The 19,719-nt window shown below is 40.7% G+C and overlaps 2 protein-coding genes across 16 annotated transcripts in view; one reads left to right on the forward strand and one right to left on the reverse strand.

Annotated features, from left to right (window-relative positions):
* CASK (calcium/calmodulin dependent serine protein kinase) overlaps nucleotides 1-19,719 on the reverse strand; it is a 348,007-nt gene that overhangs the window by 153,904 nt on the left and 174,384 nt on the right. The gene's annotated exons all lie outside the window — the stretch shown is intronic.
* Nucleotides 743-13,577, forward strand: GPR82 (G protein-coupled receptor 82). Of its 3 annotated transcripts, none has more exons than XM_032331677.1 (4): nucleotides 743-1,011; nucleotides 8,755-8,884; nucleotides 11,191-11,254; nucleotides 11,393-13,577. In XM_032331677.1, exon 4 carries the CDS (start codon nucleotides 11,428-11,430, stop codon nucleotides 12,436-12,438), a length of 1,011 nt encoding a protein of 336 aa, XP_032187568.1. In that variant the 5' UTR covers nucleotides 743-1,011; nucleotides 8,755-8,884; nucleotides 11,191-11,254; nucleotides 11,393-11,427; the 3' UTR covers nucleotides 12,439-13,577. The 3 variants fall into 3 exon arrangements, with proteins under 3 accessions (XP_032187568.1, XP_032187570.1, XP_032187569.1); XM_032331679.1 differs by lacking the exon at nucleotides 743-1,011 and adding an exon at nucleotides 8,200-8,365; XM_032331678.1 differs by lacking the exon at nucleotides 743-1,011 and having other exon boundaries at nucleotides 8,375-8,884.

Genomic DNA, 19,719 nt, shown 5'->3' on the forward strand with positions numbered 1-19,719 from the left:
TGAGTACAAACCAGCATGCTGGTGGTGGTGGTGGTGGGGAGCTACCAAAGGGTGAGCTAGACTAATTGTCATTCCACGTCCTTCTAGGCTTTAGTATTGGAGAAGTCAATGAATTTATCCAGCTTTCAGGATCACACTAGCAGAAACAGACTTTTCTTCTAGTCTTACTAAAAAGCTAGAATCTATTCTGGAAACAGATACTTAAAAAAAAAAAAGATTTTATTTATTTATTTGAGAGAGAGACCGTGAGAGAGAGCATGAGAGGGGAAAAGGTCAGAGGGAGAAGCAGACTCCCCTTGGAGCTGGGAGCCTGATGTGGGACTTGATCCTGGGACTCTGGGATCATGACCTGAGTGGAAGGCAGTTGCTTAACCAACTGAGCCACCCAGGTGCCCAGATTCACGATACTTTTGATGCACTTCGTAATATAAGAAATAATCAAAACAAAACAACAGCTCCAGGACCCAAGTGGGACAGAGTGGGCAGCTCTCACAAAGTAAACTCAACTTTTCTTTTTGAAATATTGCCCAAGAAGCCATGAACTCCCAGGTACACATACTATATTAATCCCCAAGGAAAGAGCCAATGCAAAGGCACTTCCAGGGAAAGATATAGAAAATTAGTTAAAACGTTACCACTGCAAGCACATTAAAAAATGTGGTAGATTAAAATTCTCCACAGCTCCTCCCATTCAGAGGTGGAGTCTTTTGCCCACCTCTTGAATCTGGGCAGATATGTGACTTGCTCTGACTGATAAAAGGTGGTGGACATTGCAGGACATTTGAGCAAAACCTTCAGAGGCCTTGCAGCTTCCAGTTTTGCCCTCTCAGAAGCCGAGACCATCACATTAGAAATAAAGCCAATAAAAAGATCACATGGAAACAGACGCTCGGCCTGCATAACCATCCCAGCTGGGGCTCCAGACACAAGAGTGAGGCCATCTTGGACTACCCAGTCTCAGCTATGCTGCCAGATGACTAAGAAGCTACATAGCTGCACAGATGATCCCAGGTAAGAATGACAGAAGAACTGCCCAGCTGAGCCCAGAACAAATTGCAGAATTGAGAGTTGTCCTAAGCCACCAAGTCTGGGGGTGTCAAGAGATAAATGATGCACATAAAATATAAACACAAAGTGTGCGCACTATTTCTAAAAAGGCAACAATGAATACATAGTGAGCGATTTCACTAACAAGAGAGACAACGCCTTGAATTCTTTTACTTGAAAGCTGTGTGTGAGAGGAAGAGAGAAAGAGACAACTATTTTCCAAACCACTGCAGGGTGGGGAATGGCAGGGTTATTAAAGATTTTTTTTAAAGATTTATCTATTTATTTATTTGACAGACATCACAAGTAGGCAGAAAGGCAGGCAGAGAGAGAGAGGGAAGCATGTTCCCTGCTGAGCAGAGAGCCCGATGTCGGGCTCGATCCCAGGACCCTGGGATCATGACCTGAGCCGAAGGCAGAGGCTTTAACCTGCTGAGCCACCCAGGCGCCCCAGGGTTATTAAAGATTTAAACCAACCATGTGTTCTCCGAGATAACAACAAACATATGCTCCCCACTGATGGAAAGAAGGGAATAACGAGGCAACAGGTTAGGGGGTTTCTTAAATGAAAGGATCTTCGGAGTCTGAGGAAGGACTAAAGGGAACACAACAGGGACTATACTGTCTTCATTAGCTGATATAGGCTTTAAATCACATTTATTAATAGACAAGTTTTCACTACAAGCCTTTCAGTATTCTTTGACTTTTGAAATTATGTCCTTGAATCGCTGTGATTAGGAGAAAAGCTAAATAAAACTAGAAGATATGACTACAACTTTCACATACTAAAATGTCAGACTTTCTTTTTTACTGCTCAGGTGATTGTAGTTGTGTTTTACAAAGGCAACTCTTGTGATAATCGCTGGTACAAAACAAAAAAGTCCCCAGAGGACATATCCTGTTAAAGGCAGATGACTGGTACTGGCTTTTCATCTTTAGGATGAAATCGTTAAGGAAATCGGGGTGAAATCGTGAAAGGAATCCTCGCCCACACAATTACTGTTACTCTCTCACATTTAAAGTGTTTTTCAGCTAGTTAAATAATGATGTTTATCATTCTGTTAGAACTTAAAAAAAAAAAAACAAAACACAACTTTTAAATGGTTTTAAGTTTCTGGCTGGAAAACAGAGCAACGCCGGCAGCTTCTGCTTCAGCCTTTCATTGGGAGAGGTTTACCCAGGGCTGGTAATACACTGCCCTCTGCTGGCCACAGCGCTGCCAAAAGAACGAGCTGCAGACTTTGCAGCGAACACCAAACTGCAGCGGTTTTTCTCTTTTCCAGTTTTCTCTACCAGCTATTTCCAGAGGTCGTCACTCCGTAGGACTTAGGTTTCCTGGCCTCAATGCTTTACTTGTTGTTTATTAAAACAGCATATTTTAGGCTGGTTTTTGATGGAGGACAGGGAAGAAGAGAAAATCTGGTAATATTAGAAGCTATGCCACAGATGGCACTATTTGAGAATGATCTCAACACCAAGACTTGTTTAGAGTGCCGCCTTCAAGTGACCACTTCAAATCTAATTTATCTGCGTCCATCAGCGCAAGAACTGACTTAGGTGAGGTTCATCCGTGACTGCTAAAATCAGTGGACTGAAAGGGAAACAATACATAGTCTCAAAATAGAACCCTCTGATTACTTACCAGCTACGGATGGAAAAAGGCACCTCTACAATGGGGAGTTGGCAGGAGTTCATAAACTTCCAGACTGAAAACTGCAGACAGGTATATAAGTGAGATATGTTTTTGGTCACTGGGGATACTGGGTCACCTTACCCAACACCATCAACCAGACTCTGGCAGCAGCCAAGAATATGGGCTCTGAAGTCACATTGCCTGGGTCCAGTTCTAAGCCCTACACTATGGCAGTTCTACTAGCAGCGGCAAGTTATTTCTCTTCTGTGGGCCTAAATCTCATCTAGAAGCTGGTAGTTAGGATGGCATTTAGCTCAGAGATGGTTTAAAAACCGATCGAATATATATAGGAAGCACTTCAGTAGCTGCCATTTATAAGCTTCCTAATAAACGTGGTTCTCAGGCAAGCTTGTTACTTCAGTACTTGGGGCTCTTAAGAGAAAATCAACCCAGACACTCAGATACAGGCAGTAAGACAGGTACTTAACTGCCCCTCGCCTTCCCTTCACATACCTGTTTTGTCCCTTGAATAAGGACATGGAGCAGGGGACTTAACCTCAACACAACAGTATCTAGATATCCAAAGGAAATGATTGGTAATAAACTGGCCAGGAAACCTTGGTCTTGGGAAGAAAGGGACACTGCGGGTTCCAGGGAACGGATATAGGATGCCTTTTTGGTTCTCCAAATCTCACTGCAGTCTGATGTGCTGTTTCCCAGGGCAGAGGTGTAGGGATGTATCTTGTACCTGGGGCAATATGATGGCCTAAATTATTTTTAGAATTCTATCATCAAAGGTTTCATTTTCAGAAAATTTTCTACTTTTTCCTTTTCAAAGAACCTTTTTTTTAAAAGGTTTGAGAGAGAGAGAAAAAGAAAGAGAGCAGGGAGATGGGCAGACGGAGAAGCAGAGTCCTCACTGAGCAGGGATCCCAATGTGGGGCTCAACCCCAGGACTCCCAAATCATGACCTGAGTCAAAGTCAGATGCTTAACCGACTGAGCCACCCAGGCGCCCTTCAAAGAACCTTTAAAAAAAATGGTAGGTTCTGAAGCAGGATATGAATTAAACTTAACTGACTCAAAGATGTTGAAATTCAAAATCTGACTGTCCTCAAAAAGATTTTTGCCTCATCTAATCCAATGCTGAAGTTTCTTCCCTTCCCCAAACCTATTTCCCATCTGCTTCCCTCTGCCACCTCAGAGGGCATTCCAGTTCTTACGGCCGCCACCGAGACTGCTACAGTGTTATTGTGGTATGCGATTCTAGAAGACCACGTCTATCCGGTGCACACAAACCTATATGAAGAGACAAAGCCAAAGGCGAAGCATAATGAAACTTTGATTAGTAGGTCCCTCTATGTTTTGTCAGTGGACCTTCCTTACGGAGCTAATCAGTTTTCTGCACGATGATAAACTTTCAAACTCTGGACTATAATTTCTGCTGTTTTAAAAATAGTTCTTGAGGGAGATACTCCCACGATATACTGAGAAATCAGCTCTTCCTAGTAGAAGTTCTTAAAACCCTGATTAAGGGTGGGATGGCCTGAAGTACAGCTGCTCGAGCAGCAGCAAGAGCCTGCGAGCGGTGCCGTGGGGACGGGGCTGTGGCTAGACACCACATCCTGAAGGGAGCAGGGGGCTCAGCGAGCCTTGAACAAACCACAGCTTTGAGTCAAAGGTCTGTGTTTCACTCCTCAAGGTGACCACTGTCTCGGGTGTGCACTGAACTGGATAAAAGGCTTCCACTGCCCCCCCTTTTGGAGAACCACTTATCTTTTGAATGTGCTGTTCTAACACAGACTGTGTGAGGCCTATCTGCTCTGCCTGCACACCAGCCTCCCGATGGCCCGAACTGCAGACTGGTCAGGAAGAGTACTCAAAAAGGCGAACCACAGCTAGTGTGGACGCCAGCCTAAAATAATTGTGTAGCTGGAGCAATGAGGTGCAGGTATGAGTGATGTGTCTTAGGTGTCCTTTGCATTCTGGCTCTGATGGAAAGTGATGAGGGACCCTACTCCTGACCCCTATAATCCCTGTAAGTCAGGAGAAGTCTCGTGCACCCTTGCTGTATACAGCTCACCACAGACTGTCAAAATAAATTACCACCTGCCTGCCCTCTGAACCATTCTTACTGAATGACTCCAAATGGGTTCTGGGAACAGAGTGAAACATTCCCTTGACACACACACAAACACACACACATGCGTGTGCGCGTATCTCGAAAGCAGGAAACTTAACACAAGGCAGGGCTTGTATTCTGGGGGAACTACTCTAACACCTTGAGAAGTAAATCATAAGGGTCTGAGCAGAACACTCAGGGGATCAGCATTTGGCAGATGATGTAGGAAAGAATTAGAAGTGTTGGACAAGGGCATTTGCACTTGGGTAACAGAAGCGGAACCTTGCAGAGGGTGTGGATGGGAAAGATGAATGAGAAACCAAAGAGAAAGACCGGTGGCTTGAGTGAGAAAAGTCCAAGAAGCCACGTGTACACAGCACTTGCAATCCTTGAAATTTCCACCTGACAAGTTGTATTTTGGCTAATTTTGTATGCTCTGACATTTATGCTTTTCGACCAATTGTAGTAGTTCTTAGAAAAACATAAATTAGAAAATTCCTTATATTTCAGTTAAGGAATTCAAAAATTGCCTCAATCAAAAAGAATTTATACTGCTATCAATGAGATAGAACTTAGCTTAAAGTTCAAAGGTTTCAATGATTAGAAAATTGGACTTGATTTTTCCCATGGTCAATTCTGCTACCTTAGAGCATAGGATGGGAAGCCCTGTTTGAACAAAGTAAAAAGTATTCAAAACTTGACCCCAGTTTACTTACCATAAGTACTACTGAGTACAACTAACTGACCCCTGAGAAAGGCCAGTAATTTCTGCTTTCAACAGCAGAGGAAGAGATTGAAAAAAAAAAACAAAAACATATGCTTTCAAGTTCATTTACTTGTTGTGTTGCCTTGGGCACACAATTTAACCTCTTTGAAACTCAATTTCCTTCCATGTGAAATGGAACCTCTACCACCCATTGTTCGAGTTCTTACATGTAAAATGCTCTGCCCAGTCCCTACCTAGCACAGAATTATAGCTTAGCATGTGTTCCCTTTCCTTCTAGCTCCTTTGGCCTTCCAGAACAACTATGATTCACTGTTTTCTCCTCTTTCTAATTTGTAGAGCATCTTCTCTATCACACATCACACTATATATTTTTTTAAAGATTTTATTTATTTATCTGACAGAGAGAGAGATCACAGGTAGGCAGAGAGGCAGGCAGAGAGAGAGGGGGAAGCAGGCTCCCTGCAGAGCAAAGAGCCCGATGTGGGGCTTGATCTCAAGATCCTGGGATCATAACCTGAGCCGAAGGCAGAGGCTTAACCCAATGAGCCACCCAGGTGCCCCCACACATCACATTATTAATCTGAATTCTTGGCTTGCTTGTGGAATCACTCCTGAATTTCTGGAAACCCTATGTTAGCCTATGGCTAATACACTTCTGTGACTTCCACACAGCACTAGAAACATACTAGGAACTTCAATAAATACTCATTAAATGAATTGCACTGGGGCGCCTGGGTGGCTCAGTGGGTTAAAGCCTCTGCCTTCGGCTCAGGTTATAGTCCTGGGGTCCTGGGATTGAGCCCTGCATTGAGCTCTCTACTCAGCAGGGAGCCTGCTTCCCTTTCTCTCTCTCTGCCTGCCTCTCTGCCTACTTGTGATCTCTGTCTGTCAAATAAATAAATAAATCTTAAAAAAAAATAAATGAACTGCACTGTTTAATACAGAGCACTAAAAATCAAGAGACAGGAAGAAATGACAGAATGTACACCAATCCAGGCATTCTTGCTCGATAAATGATCAGCTGCCTGACAGTCATTTCAAGAGGTACTTTTGACTTTTCCCTAGTCCAATGGTTGACTGACATCTTGTGGTAGCCAGCTTCCAAGATGGCTCCCAGTGATCACCGTCTCCTGCTATCTACCTCTTCATATTGAATCACTGCTGGCTCTGTGTGACCAAGAAAATACTGCAGAAGTGACAGTGCTGACTTCAGAGGCTAGATTAAACAAACAAACAAAAAAGATACTGCACCTATGGTCTTGTTTTGAGTCACTTGCTGTGTGTATGTGTGTGTGTATGTAAGCCACTCATCATGTTGTGAGGACAGATGGCTGCATGATCTTAGGCATTTTTTGTGACCTTTCTGAGGTTGTTTTCCTCATCTTTAAATTGAATATATTTTGTACTATTTATTTCACAGTGTATTGTGAAGATGAAATAAGACAAAACACAGACCAGGATACCTGGCACATAATAAGCTTTCATTAAGTGTGGCTACTACTGGTGGTGATGGGAGAAGCTACAGGAATTGACTGGATGTGAGATGCGAAGGAAAGAGAGGAACCAGGATAATTCCTAGGTTTTTGACTTGAATAATGAGAAAGTGATGCTGTCATTTACTGAGTCTGGGGACAATGGAGGAAAGGAAAGGCAAGAGTGGTCTCTCTCTCCCTTTTTTTGACTAAAGGGGCTTAAGCCTCAAAGTGGTAATATTAAAATGATCTCTCAATCACTTATAAACAGCATTCCACTTCCATTCTTCTCTAAATTAGTTCAAACGGGTTTTTGTTCTAAGTAATTCCTTCCTGGGACATGAGAAATTGATGAAGTAAAAATAATAGGAATTCCAGAGAGGCCAAATTACTGTGCAGTCCATGGCCATACAACCCTGGACGAGTCACTGTCCTTAATGAAATAATAGCAAGCATGACAAAGATGAACAGCAGCAGAACCACTTAAGTAGTTCTCACTTTTGTTTTACAGAGAACAATTATGCAAACAGTAGGGAGGACTTAAGCAATCAACACGAACAAAGATACACATTGGGGGTTATGAGAAATGGCAAGATCCTTCTATTAATTTTAAATGCAGATTCACTGATAACTGAAGTGCTCAAGTTTGATGAAATTAGATTTCTGTTCCCATTCTCTGACTCCCTCCGGGTGGTTTCACTACACAAGGGAGGGTAGTGTGTGACGTAAGTCTGGCTCCTCAGCTGTACCCTGAGCTTTCAGTTAGTTACTAGTTCGTAGGCTCATTACACGATACTATATATACAACTGGATTCTTTATAGCATGATGTAACTATTCATTATATCCGAGGAGTATTTGGTCTTCAGATTCTGGCACTTTCTGGGATTCCCCAAAGCCTTTATGAAATGCTCCAAACCATGGACACTAATCTGAATCTGAATGGGGGCTCAGAGGGCAGTTGGAAGTAGAATGGGTTAGTTCACTTGGTAACCTAGTTGGGACCCAAACTCGAGTGCAGTCTGTATTTACTTACAGTGTGCTACGCTGGGTCTCACTTCTTGCCTTTTCAAAAAAAAAAAAAAGACTATTTATTTTTGTGGAGGAGGGGGCAAGCACTAGTGGGTGGGAGGGGCAGAGGAAGCAGACTCCCCACTAAGCAGGAAGCCTGATGTGGGACTCGACCCCAGGACCCTGAAATCATGACCTGAACGGAAGGCAGACATTGAACCGACTGAGCCACCCTCAGATCAGGTGCCCTGGATCTCATTCACTTCTTTATCCTTAAAATGAAGGGTTTGTATCCATAGATGATCATGAAGTTCTATTCCAGCTCTGTGATATCTGATTTCAGTAAGCCGCTACTGGTAAGAAAACTTTGGGTTTGTTTCCTCTTATTCTTGATAAAGATGAACTGCAAATGAACTACTGACAAGCGATTTTACAGACAAGTTTATACTCATATTTTCTTGGGTGAGTATGAAGTGGTTCCCTCTACCACTGTGATGTATGAAACTAGCTAAGGGGACTAAACCTTTGAACTTAACTTCAGCCAAGCATGTTAATATAAAGCTCCTTGAGGTAGAGCTGGTTCATAAAATAATCATAAGGAAGTACAATATATATATTGTCCACCAACTTCCTCCCACCACAGAAATAGAGAAATGAGGGTTTTTTTTGAGAGGTAGTTGCTACATTTACCATAACTATTCAATTTCTTCAATACTGTTTAATTTCCTTTTTCCCCTCACTGTAGTTGGTGTCATGCAAGAATCTGGTCGCACTGACTAGAACTGAAAGATACTGGATGGTCGGAGAATTTTAAGTCTGAAATTTTGCATCCCTGTCCTGAACAGAGCCTTGATTGGTGTAAACTACTTGTGCAGGTAAGACTGATCACTTACTTGTAGCTTAAAAGTTAACTCTGTAAAAACTCTAACAGGACTAAAATGTTTAAATTTTGATAACTGATCATTAGAGTCTTTTCCCCTCCTTTTTGTTTGGAAACATCTGCTAGTGTGAAATAGCAAAGCGAGGTGACAGTAATAGGCAGCGGCAGATGCTGTCTGAGGTGGGCTAGTTTGAAACAAGGGGAATACGATCTGTGAATACAGAAGCACTATTACCTTTTCAGATTTTAGTATATAACGCATTATCTACACAAGGCAGAGGCAGTGTTTTTCTTTACTATAACCATAAAAGGAAGTTCCATTTCTTTCTTGCCTTTTAAAAAAAGATTTTATTTATTTATTTGACTGAGAAGAGAGAGAGAGAGAGAGAGAGAGAGAGAGAACACACACGGGGCCAGAGGCAGAGGGAGAAGCAGGCTCCCCACTGAGCAAGGAGCCCGATACGGAGCTCAATCCCTAGGATCATGACCTGAGCTGAAGGCAGACACTTAACTGACTGAGCCACCAGGCACCCTGGAAGCTCCATTTGTTATAAAAAGATCTACTTGGATTGAATCAGTTGTTCTTAGGAAACAACTGGCTTATTTCACTCTCTATCTGACTGGTTTTAAATCAGTATGGATCAGGCTTTATATATTTACAACTGACAGTGCACTAATTGCAACCAGATTCCAATCTGCTGGGCTGTACTGCATTCAGACACATACTCCCTCTGAAGCATCTGGACTGTTTTCTAAATAAAAATTGCAAAGAAATAAAATGATAGAAACTGGTAGACATTAGTAAAGGGTCTCCATACTGGAAGCTAGAGGCACTATACAGATCCTCATGCTTTCAAAGTCCTTGTGTGGGGATTGCTTGGTTTAAAAAATTACTTAAGGGGCACCTGGGTGGCTCAGTGGGTTAAAGCCTCTGCCTTCGGCTCAGGTCATGATCTCAGGGTCCTGGGATGGAGCCCCGCATCAGGCTCCCTGATCAGCGGGGAGCCTGCTTCCCTTCCTTTCTCTCTGCCTGCCTCTCTGCCTACTTGTGATCTCTGTCTGTCAAATAAATAAATAAAATATTTCAAAAAATAAAAAACAAAAAAATAAATTACTTAAAAATTCTAACAGCATATTTGGGGAAAAACCCTCCCTATTTCTGTAATCCATGATGCAAAACTTAAAACTGTGACTCTGAAGAGGGGCAGAGTGAAAGAGCTCAGAGGGGCTGGGGACATATATGAAGGTAGATCCATGGCAACATTTTTGTTTTTATCAAAAGACCGAATGTGATTTAAAAAAAGGTTTAAAGAATCTCCACTCTAAATTTTTATGAAAGAGAATGCGGTACCTAGAAAGCTATAAACACAGAGAAATGTGGCACATTCTGAATAAAGCTCATGATTCTTACTTGACCTGAATCCAATAACTTGTAATTCACACCTGAAAGAAATAAGGAATGAACAAAATAATGAAAGAGAGTTTGTATGTGACTCTTCAACATTTCCGGTGTACCATCTTATGCAAGAAAGATAAAAGAAAAAGATTTAAAAATAAGACATGGGGCACCTGGCTAACTAAGTCGGAAGAGCACGTGACACCTGATCTCGGGATCCTAGGTTCGAGCCTCGTGTTGGGTGTAGATGATTACAAAAAAAAAATAAACTTAAAAACAAAAACTAAAACATAAAAAACCAAAAACCATGCCTGTATTTATGCTGTGATTAAAATGTCTTCTAAAAAAATCATATTCTCTGAAAACACAAGGTACTAAAATTATACACAAAGACACATGAGGGCACTCTAACCAACAAGCATAGCAACTACAGTTTTGATACAGAATTTAAAGTAAACTTTTTTAAAAAACTGAAGTATGGTAGTTTAACATTAAATATTTGAAATAGGAAATTTCTGATGTCTTGGTAAAGACCTTGGGATTTTGATGTCTATCCTTGGTCACTATACTTGCCTTCTGTTTGATTCAGGATCTTGTCTGAGTATTTGTGTAGAATTAAGTTTACTTCTGAAATGCAAAATGACACTATTCTAAGGGTATTATATTACAGAGGGTGCTTTAGCATCATCCTGGAGAGAAGCCATTTTGAAAAGCATTTATTAAGGTGGTAATTAAAAGTCTTAAGTAGTAGGGTGGCCACAAAATACTTTTGTAACACTTTCCTTTGGCCAGTATGTATTGCTTGCATGTGCTTTAAAATATTTCAATTACCTTTCTAGGAAAAAAAAATCAAAGAATGATAAATCTCAGGCCTTTAACTATTTGTATCAAATTTCATTTTTTAGACAAAGGTACTGTCCACCATCAAGTCTTACTTGTAGTTCCACTGGACAACCGTGATTAGAAAAGGTGAGAAAGCATCTATATCCTCTCTTTCTACCCAGTACATTTACATTACTATTTTATTTCATCCAATGCTTTTAAAAAACTATTCAGTTTAAACACCATCTATAATTTTAACATTAAATATCTGCCATTCTGTTATAGCTCCTGAGACAAAATTCCAAGAAAATCTGATATAAATGAGCAACAATTCAACATGTATTCAACCATCCAGGATCTCTTCCCTGGCTTTGCCGATCATTTACACCTTCCTCTGCATCATTGGTCTCTTTGGAAATTCTCTCTCTCAATGGCTATTTTTAACAAAGATAGGCAAGAAAACATCAACGCACATCTACCTAGCACATCTTGTGACTGCAAACTTACTTGTGTGCAGTGCTATGCCTTTCATGGGTATCTATTTCCTAAAAGGTTCTCAATGGGAGTATCGATCTGCACAATGCACAGTGGTCAATTTTTTGGGAACTCTATCCATGCATGTAAGTATGTTTGTTAGCCTCTTAATTTTAAGTTGGATTGCCATAAGCCGCTATGCTACCTTAATGAAAAAGGACTCAGTACAAGAGACCACTTCATGCTACGAGAAAGTATTTTATGGCCATTTACTGAAAAAATTTCGCCAGCCCAACTTTGCTAGAAAACTGTGTGTTTACATATGGGGAGTTGTACTAGGCATAATTATGCCAGTTATCATATACTACTCAGTTGTAGAGGCTACAGAAGGAGAGGAGAACGTGTGCTATAACCGGCAGACGGAACTAGGAGCCATGATCTCGCAGACCGCGGGCCTCATTGGAACCACATTTATGGGATTTTCCTTTTTAGTCGTACTAACATCGTATTACTCTTTTGTCAGCCATCTGAGAAAAATAAGGACCTGTACATCCATTATGGAGAAAGATCTGACTTACAGTTCTGTGAAAAGGCACCTTTTGGTCATCCAGATTCTGCTAATAGTTTGCTTCCTTCCATACAGCATTTTTAAACCCATTTTTTATGTTCTACACCAAAATGAGAACTGTCAGCGACTGAATTATTTAATTGAAATTAAAAATGTCCTCACCTGTCTTGCATCAGCTAGAAGTAGCACAGACCCCATCATATTTCTTTTTTTAGATAAAACGTTCAAAAAGACACTATATAATCTCTTTACAAAATCGGAATCCCCACATATACAAGCTTATAGTTGACTTCTGAATAGAAAACACCACCAAACAGAAAAGTGTTTATATGGCTACTAGGGATATTGAACTACATGATCAACAGGTCACAGCTTGCTTGAAAGCAGGCAGTAGGAAAACCTCTTCGGTTTTAGAAATAATCATAAAATTCATTTTACAGCTCTACTAATACTGCAAGTTGAGATGGCAGAGCCTCTCAGAGGCAAAAGTCAAACATATTAAAAGGATCTCACTGCCTATGAAAGCAAAAGACCATCTTCTCTTTAAACGCAACTGTGTATGCTTTTCTTTAAAACACAACAGGTCATGACTGCAGGATAAAGCAGCAAATGGTTTTCTGCTTTCTAGTAGTTGCAGTGTAAGGGCTCATCTATGGCTAGTGTTTTTTGGTAACTTTAAAAACGAGTAAAAGAAAAAAAGTGAATCAGAAATTATGTTGCTCAAGTCCTATCCAGATGTATGAATAGCAGAGTGTAAAAATCCAAGGTTTTATAAAGGCATTATCTTGTATCATCTGCTTATGTTACTGCGAGAAGCAATATTCATTGATTCCCATATTTATTAAGCCAGTGTTTTTATAAATATATTTGAATATTTGGATTAAGTTTGGTCAAAATAAAGAGCGAATATGATGTCATTACATGCCTATCTTCATCACATCTTGTAAATTTCCCTCTGTATTCAATATAAATAATGTAATTAATGACAAATGGTATCTGGCATGCATATATGTCCAATTAATTTTTGTGCAAATAAATGAATGAATAGTAAGGGCAGTATAATAGTATTGTTGTTGAGAGACTGGTCTCGAGTTAGATTCCCTGGGTTCGATCCTAGCTGAAGCTCTTATTTAGCCAGAGAATTCTCAGTAAACTACTTAACCTCTTAAAGTGTTAATTTCATCATTTGCAGAATGGAAAAATACTATGTAATTCATAGGTACTATTATTAAATCAGATGATGTTACTATTCTGAGTAGCTGTCATTCACTAAGCTTTTGCTATGTGCCAGACACTCTGCTTATATGCTTTGCATGTATTTTAATCATCACCACCACAAAGGATGCCAATTTGCTGATGAAAAACCTGAAGTGCATAGATAAGTCACCTCAATTTTCTCCAGTACCTAAATAAATATTTAAACAGTAAGCATTTCTCGGTCATTTCTTTCTTTCATGTAGTCTCGTCAGCAAGATAAACGATGGGGACTATACTCTGTGCTATACACAGTCTAATTAAAAAAACATTTTTTCATGTGTTTTATTTTCCCAAAAAGATCATAAGCGCCCTCTGAGCTGTACTCAGCTTTCAATTTCTACACCCACGGTACTTGCATTATCTGCTCAGATAAGAGCCAGACAAAAACAGTTAAATGAAACTGAAGTTGAATAAATGTTAATGGTAACCTCTTACTTCCTCAGAGACTGCTCAGACTCATTTATTCACTTCGTGGTCATTTCTTCGGTGCTCAGAAAGAAGTGTAAAATAAGTTCACATAGCACTTCCAAGCCTTTAATCTCATAGCATGTTTTGTTCCTGAATTAAAAATGTAGAAACAATACACTTGTACAGATTCCCCAAGAGCCATGTGTTCTATGTCAACAGAGGTTTTTCTAACACATCTGCATAATTTTCATTAAAAAAGAATAGAAAACAAACAGGAAATATCCCCTCCCCTTTTAGTGCAATGCTTAACTGAGAAAACAAAATGTTCAGAAAAACAGCTGAAAAAAATGCATGTTGGCTTCAAATGTTTACAGGGTACATCTATTCTTTTATAGCAGTGATCTGATCTCTGGCAGATTAATTTGCGGACACAAAGGCAGACCTGGGAACTCTAGGTTGATTCCCTAAGTGCTGGCTGTAAACAGAGGTGTCCAATCATTGCTTTCATTTTACATAAGTGATACAGTATTAAATCTCATCATATGTATATATGGATGTGTGTGTGTGTGTGTATCTGTCTATATGTATACCTCCTCTAAAGATCATTATTAAAAACACCACTTTGCCTTGCCACAATTTTAAGTAAAAGATATGAAATATTATCAAAGTAGAGTTTCCTACATTTAAAGAAGAGGAAAAGAGGTATGCAATTTCTCTTTAAGTTACTCATTCTGATAGAAAATTCCCATTTTAATTCTCTATCCTGAGCTTATTATCACCATGCTCTTCTTCACACCACCGATACTTTCCTGAACAGGTAATTGTGAAACATGTAGAGTTTTTTTGTATAATCAACAAATTGACCATTTAATGTCGTGGTAAATATTTTAGAGGAAATACTACTTTCTAAATTACTCTACCTTTAAAGTGTGGATTTCAGAAAAACTGTGCTCAAAAAACTTTCATTGTAATATTTGACACACCATGTCATGTTGTACGTTAGATTAGTTTCAGGTGCACAGCATAGTTGATTCGACAATTCTATACATTATTCAGTGCTCATCATGGTAAGTGTAGCCACCATCTGTGACCGTATAACATTACTACAGTATTATTGGCTGTATTCCCTACGTTGCACTTCCCATCTCCATGACTAGTTTCTTTTATAACAACTGGAAGTTTGTGCCTCTTAACCCCCTTCACCTGTTTCACCCATTCCTTCACTCCCCTGCCCTCTGGCAAACACTTGTTTGAGAAAAACAAGGTTTTTAATGCGTGGGTCACAGCCAAACAAAATTGTAGGAGCCCCAAATGTCAGCCTGTTGGCCAAACAAGCTTCACTACAGAAAACAGGCACAAGTATTTGTTTTCCCTTTTTTTAAAAAAAGATTTTATTTATTTATTTGACAGACAGAGATCTACCTGTCAGTAGGCAGAGAGGCAGGCAGAGAGAGGAGGAAGCAGGCTCCCCGCTGAGCAGAGAGCCTGATGTGGGGCTCGATCCCAGGACCCTGAGATCATGACCTGAGCCGAAGGCAGAGGCTTTAACCCACTGAGCCACCCAAGCACCCCTGTTTTTCCTTTTATCCTTTCCACATACACACTCCCATTAAGGTGGCTTTCAAACTACTCATTGGGAATACAACCATTAAGAAGAGATGATCAGGGCACCTGGGTGACCCTGCTTCTCCCTCTCTCTTTGCCTGTCTTTCTGCCTACTTGTGACATCTCTCTCTGTCAAATAAATAAATAAAATCTTAAAAAAAAAAGAATAGATGAGCAAACTTATGGATAGACTACTCAACCTGGAAGAGCTTCTATTTCCTGCAGGGTGGGAGGGAAGATGTCAATCTTCTTTATTTGGTAAGGACTCTCCCAGCCCATCCCTGGCCTTGCGGGCTGCAGAGTGGGGGTTGTCAGGAACAAATATGGGAAGAAGACAAGCTGAAAGGAAATCTGGCTTGGCAAACTGCAAAAGCAGCACAGAGGGACACTGGTAATTTGCTAAGCATTTCAACCCTACTGCCTAATGCCATGGATCTTCCTCTGACTGCCCCCAAATTCAAATTGAATTGATACTGGTGGGAAGAGTTAACTACAGCTAGAAAGGTTTTCTACCTGACAGGAGAAAATGCTTTGGCCATATCATATGTGCTCGCTGCCCTGGCTCACAAGGACAGCAGCGGTTAAAGAATTCACATCTAATAAGCAAAAGACACAGACATTCTTTTTTTTTTTTAAATAATCTCTACTCCCAACACAGGGCTTGAACTCATGACCTCAAGATCAAGAGCTGCATGCTCCCCTGACCATGTCAGGCCGGCGCCCCTCCTCATTCTTTTCTTTCTAAATCAAGGAGATGATTTCTTTTTGGAAGGGTGGGGTAGGAGAAGAGAAGCGTGGCAGTTAGAAACACAAGACAAATTTTAGATCTTATAATTCATGACGTTTTTCTAAGTAGAATTATTAAAATCCCACATTCAAGCTAACCATGCATTATGTTCAATCTTGCTAAAGTAATGCAGAGGATGAATCAGTGTGCATCTTATAATAAAGAATAAAACCCCCCCCCCACGTTTTCATTTTAATGAGAATTTCAATTTCTTGATACAATATGAGGGACTTCTGGGAAGCTGGAGTAAGAGACGTAGAAGAAATGTCAGCAACCAAGCGCAATAGGGGAAGAAATACTGTATGAAATCCATAATGCCATAGCAACTAGTGTAATGTGATGAACACCTGTTTATCAAATCTGGCCCTCTGCAGGTGAAAGGGGAACTGAGAACAGAAGGGGACCAAAAAGCAGCCAGGCGTGTTCACCACTTAGGAGGAAAACCATTTCAAGGAAGCGCAGGCAGAAAAGCTTGGGTGGAGGCTTTTGGCTGAGTGTCTATGACTGTCTGGCTCTGGGGTTTTGCACAGTTCTGAGAACTCGACACCAAGCCCCCAAACCTCCTGGGCACAGGTCCTACTCGGAACAGAAAGTAACTGTGCGCATGGCCATCTGCATTTAGAGAAGCGGTGTAACTTCAACTTCAGCTATTAAAACTGGATGTCAGTAGGTCAGAGCCACAGAAAGGTCTAAGAATGCTTCATCTCTCCACGCCCAGGTGACGTAGGGTAAAGCTGTCTCCGGGAGTTGGGGGGCGACAAGAAAAACCCACTGACTCTTAATGCTTAATAGAGCCAATGAAGGCAGGCAAGGAGCCAGGCTTTGCATTTACCTTGGCAACTGTACTATTTCTTTCTAGAGTTCTTTTAATTTCAGGGTGAGAGAAGAAATGAGAAAGATGTGAAACATAATGAAAGTTTTCGTATCCTCTCACAAGAAAATGAGGAATAAAAGGGAAGAGGACAGAAAAAAGAAGACACGCATGCCTTAATTAATGCCTGTGGGGAGGTGAAGCAGGAACAATGTAGTATTATACAGTGGGTCTTAACCAGAGGAGACTTTTGTGCCCTAGGGGACATTTGGCAATGACTGGAGACATTTCTGATTGTCACAACTAAGGGGAAATACTATTGCTATGTAGTGAGTAGAGGCAGTAATACACAGGACAGCCTCCCACAAGAAAGTACCTGACTCAAAATGTCACTAGTGTGGGACACTTGGGAGTTGGGAGAAACCTGTACTATGAAGATATGCTTCCCTGAATTTCAAAGTGTTACACAATTGCCTTTTATGCAATTTATGCTTCTCCAAAGCAAGTTCCTACTGCAGGTCATGAGGTACCATATATTCAAATCTAACTTTAATATGACCAAACATTTTTAGACTCAATTATAATGATTTCAAAAAGAAATGCCTATCAAGTTAAGAAAAAAACATTACTAATTAATAAAATGCCAGGACCTCTGGAAAAATCTAATACTTTGGGATCGGTGCACAGGTTATGAGAGAGAAGGAAAGGGAGAGAACATGAGAATATTCTTGGCAGGATGAAAGAGATGATTAAGTAAATTCTTCTAAAAGGAATACAGCATGGCAATGTTTTTGTTATTTTCTTCAGTTAAGCGTAAGGGAAGAAAACTTTGACAAAAACAAACTACAGAAACCAAAACCTATACAGAAATCTACACACAGGCCAGTCACTGAATATAGGCTATCTGAACGTGATGAAAAGCTAACAGGCTGCTTTATTAGCAAACATTAAGAACATGTCAAATAGAAATTTGAAATTACTGGCCATGTGAGATGTACTGTTACTGAAGTTTTATAATGACCACAACATTGGAAAACTCCTGTGGCAAGGTCCTGAATAAAACTACTTTGGGTTACCTGAGTTACTAAAGTTATATTAGCAAACCCTGTTGACCCAACCTTCAGAATATAGCTGGAATCTACATTTTTACTCCGTCACTGCTACCACTCTAGTCCAGCTAGGCAGGACCATCTTCTGTTTGCCTGCTTCCACCTGTAAGCCCCTAGTTCAATGTATCATCAACAAAGCAATGTACTGCTGTTACTGTGGAAAGTCAGATCACAGTGTGTTCAAAACCCTCCGGGGAATCCCCCTTTCTCTCAGAGTAGAAGTCAAACCCCTCCCCTCCTTTCCTCTCTAATCTCATCTACCTATCCACTCTCCTTACAGCTCAATTCACCCCAGCCTCACTGGCCTCCTTGCTATTCTGCAATTAAGTCTGTTATGCTCCTGCTTTAGTGCCTTCACACTAGCTCTTCCTTCTACCCAGCACGTTCTTCCTTTGTGTATCACTCAGCCCACCTTCTCTCCTCCTGTGAGTACTTGCTCAGATGTCATCTTTTCAATGTGGTTTGCTCTGACCGCCCTGTTTAAAATTGCAACCCCTTCTCTAAGCAGTCCCTACCCTTTGGCCACTCTGTTTCCCCTGCAGTCCCTTTCACATCTTAACCTATTATGTAGTTGACTTATTTATGCTTTGGTTAGCGTTGGTCTCCCTGAATTAGAAAGCCAGCTTATTCCACGGAGGCAGTGACACTGTTTTGTTCATTGATAGAGCTCTGGTTCTTAGACGACTGCCTCACCCCCCTCCCCCGAAAGCACTTGATACATAGTTTTGGATGAATGTCTTAATAAAAATTTACCCAAATTCATAATTACTGATTAGCTAAATGTGAGTATTCCATTTACCCATATAAAACATATAGATTTCAGGCACTGAAATATAACGAATGTCAACATTAGTGTATGCTCTGTGTTGAGTGCACTTGCCAACTGGATGATGGTACCTTTTCAGGTGGTTTCTTATTTGCAGTTTCAGAATTACTTCTATCTTCACTTCCTCAACATGTTTCTGGGTGCTTCCTCAAACTTATTTGGCATGTGCCTTAGGGATAATAAACTAATAAAATCTCATGCAAAACTAATTCTGAGCCTTTCCTTGAAAAGCCTCTTGTCTTCATGTAACTTCCCTATGACTCAAGACCAGGCTCAAACATGACCTCTGTGAAGTTTCTCGGGCTCTGTCTTTTAATGTTATTTCCCACCCTCTACCTTGGACAATAATTATTTGTTTTGTTTGTCTGTAAAGATGGCCACAGATAAATTCCTAATGTTGCCCCTCCAACCAGAAGACACAATCTATTTCTCCTCCTCTTGAATCCACGCTAGTCTTGTAATCTATTGACCAACATAATGCAGAGAACACGACACAGTGTCAACTTCCGGCCTAGGTGTCAAGAGACTTGGCAATTTCCACCTTTGCTTGTTTGGAGCCCTGAGACACTGTCCTGCTGGAGACGGGGCCCCCATGAAGACAGAGAGAGAGGGAAGAAGGAGGGAGGGAGGAATACCCTGAATGAGAGACTACAAAAAGGGCCCAGCAAGCTCCTAGCTGTTCTGGTCATTTCAGTGGACATGCCACAAGACTGAAGCCCATGTGGGTACTAGCCATGCTGCCTCAGCCCATATTCTGTCAACAGAAT

This window comes from Mustela erminea, chromosome X (genome assembly GCF_009829155.1).
Source record: "Mustela erminea isolate mMusErm1 chromosome X, mMusErm1.Pri, whole genome shotgun sequence".
Lineage (NCBI taxonomy): Eukaryota > Metazoa > Chordata > Mammalia > Carnivora > Mustelidae > Mustela > Mustela erminea.

Bases quoted from the DNA above. Each gene is read 5' to 3' on its own strand.
- GPR82 (XM_032331677.1), top strand. From the start codon at position 11,428: ATGAGCAACAATTCAACATGTATTCAACCATCCAGGATCTCTTCCCTG.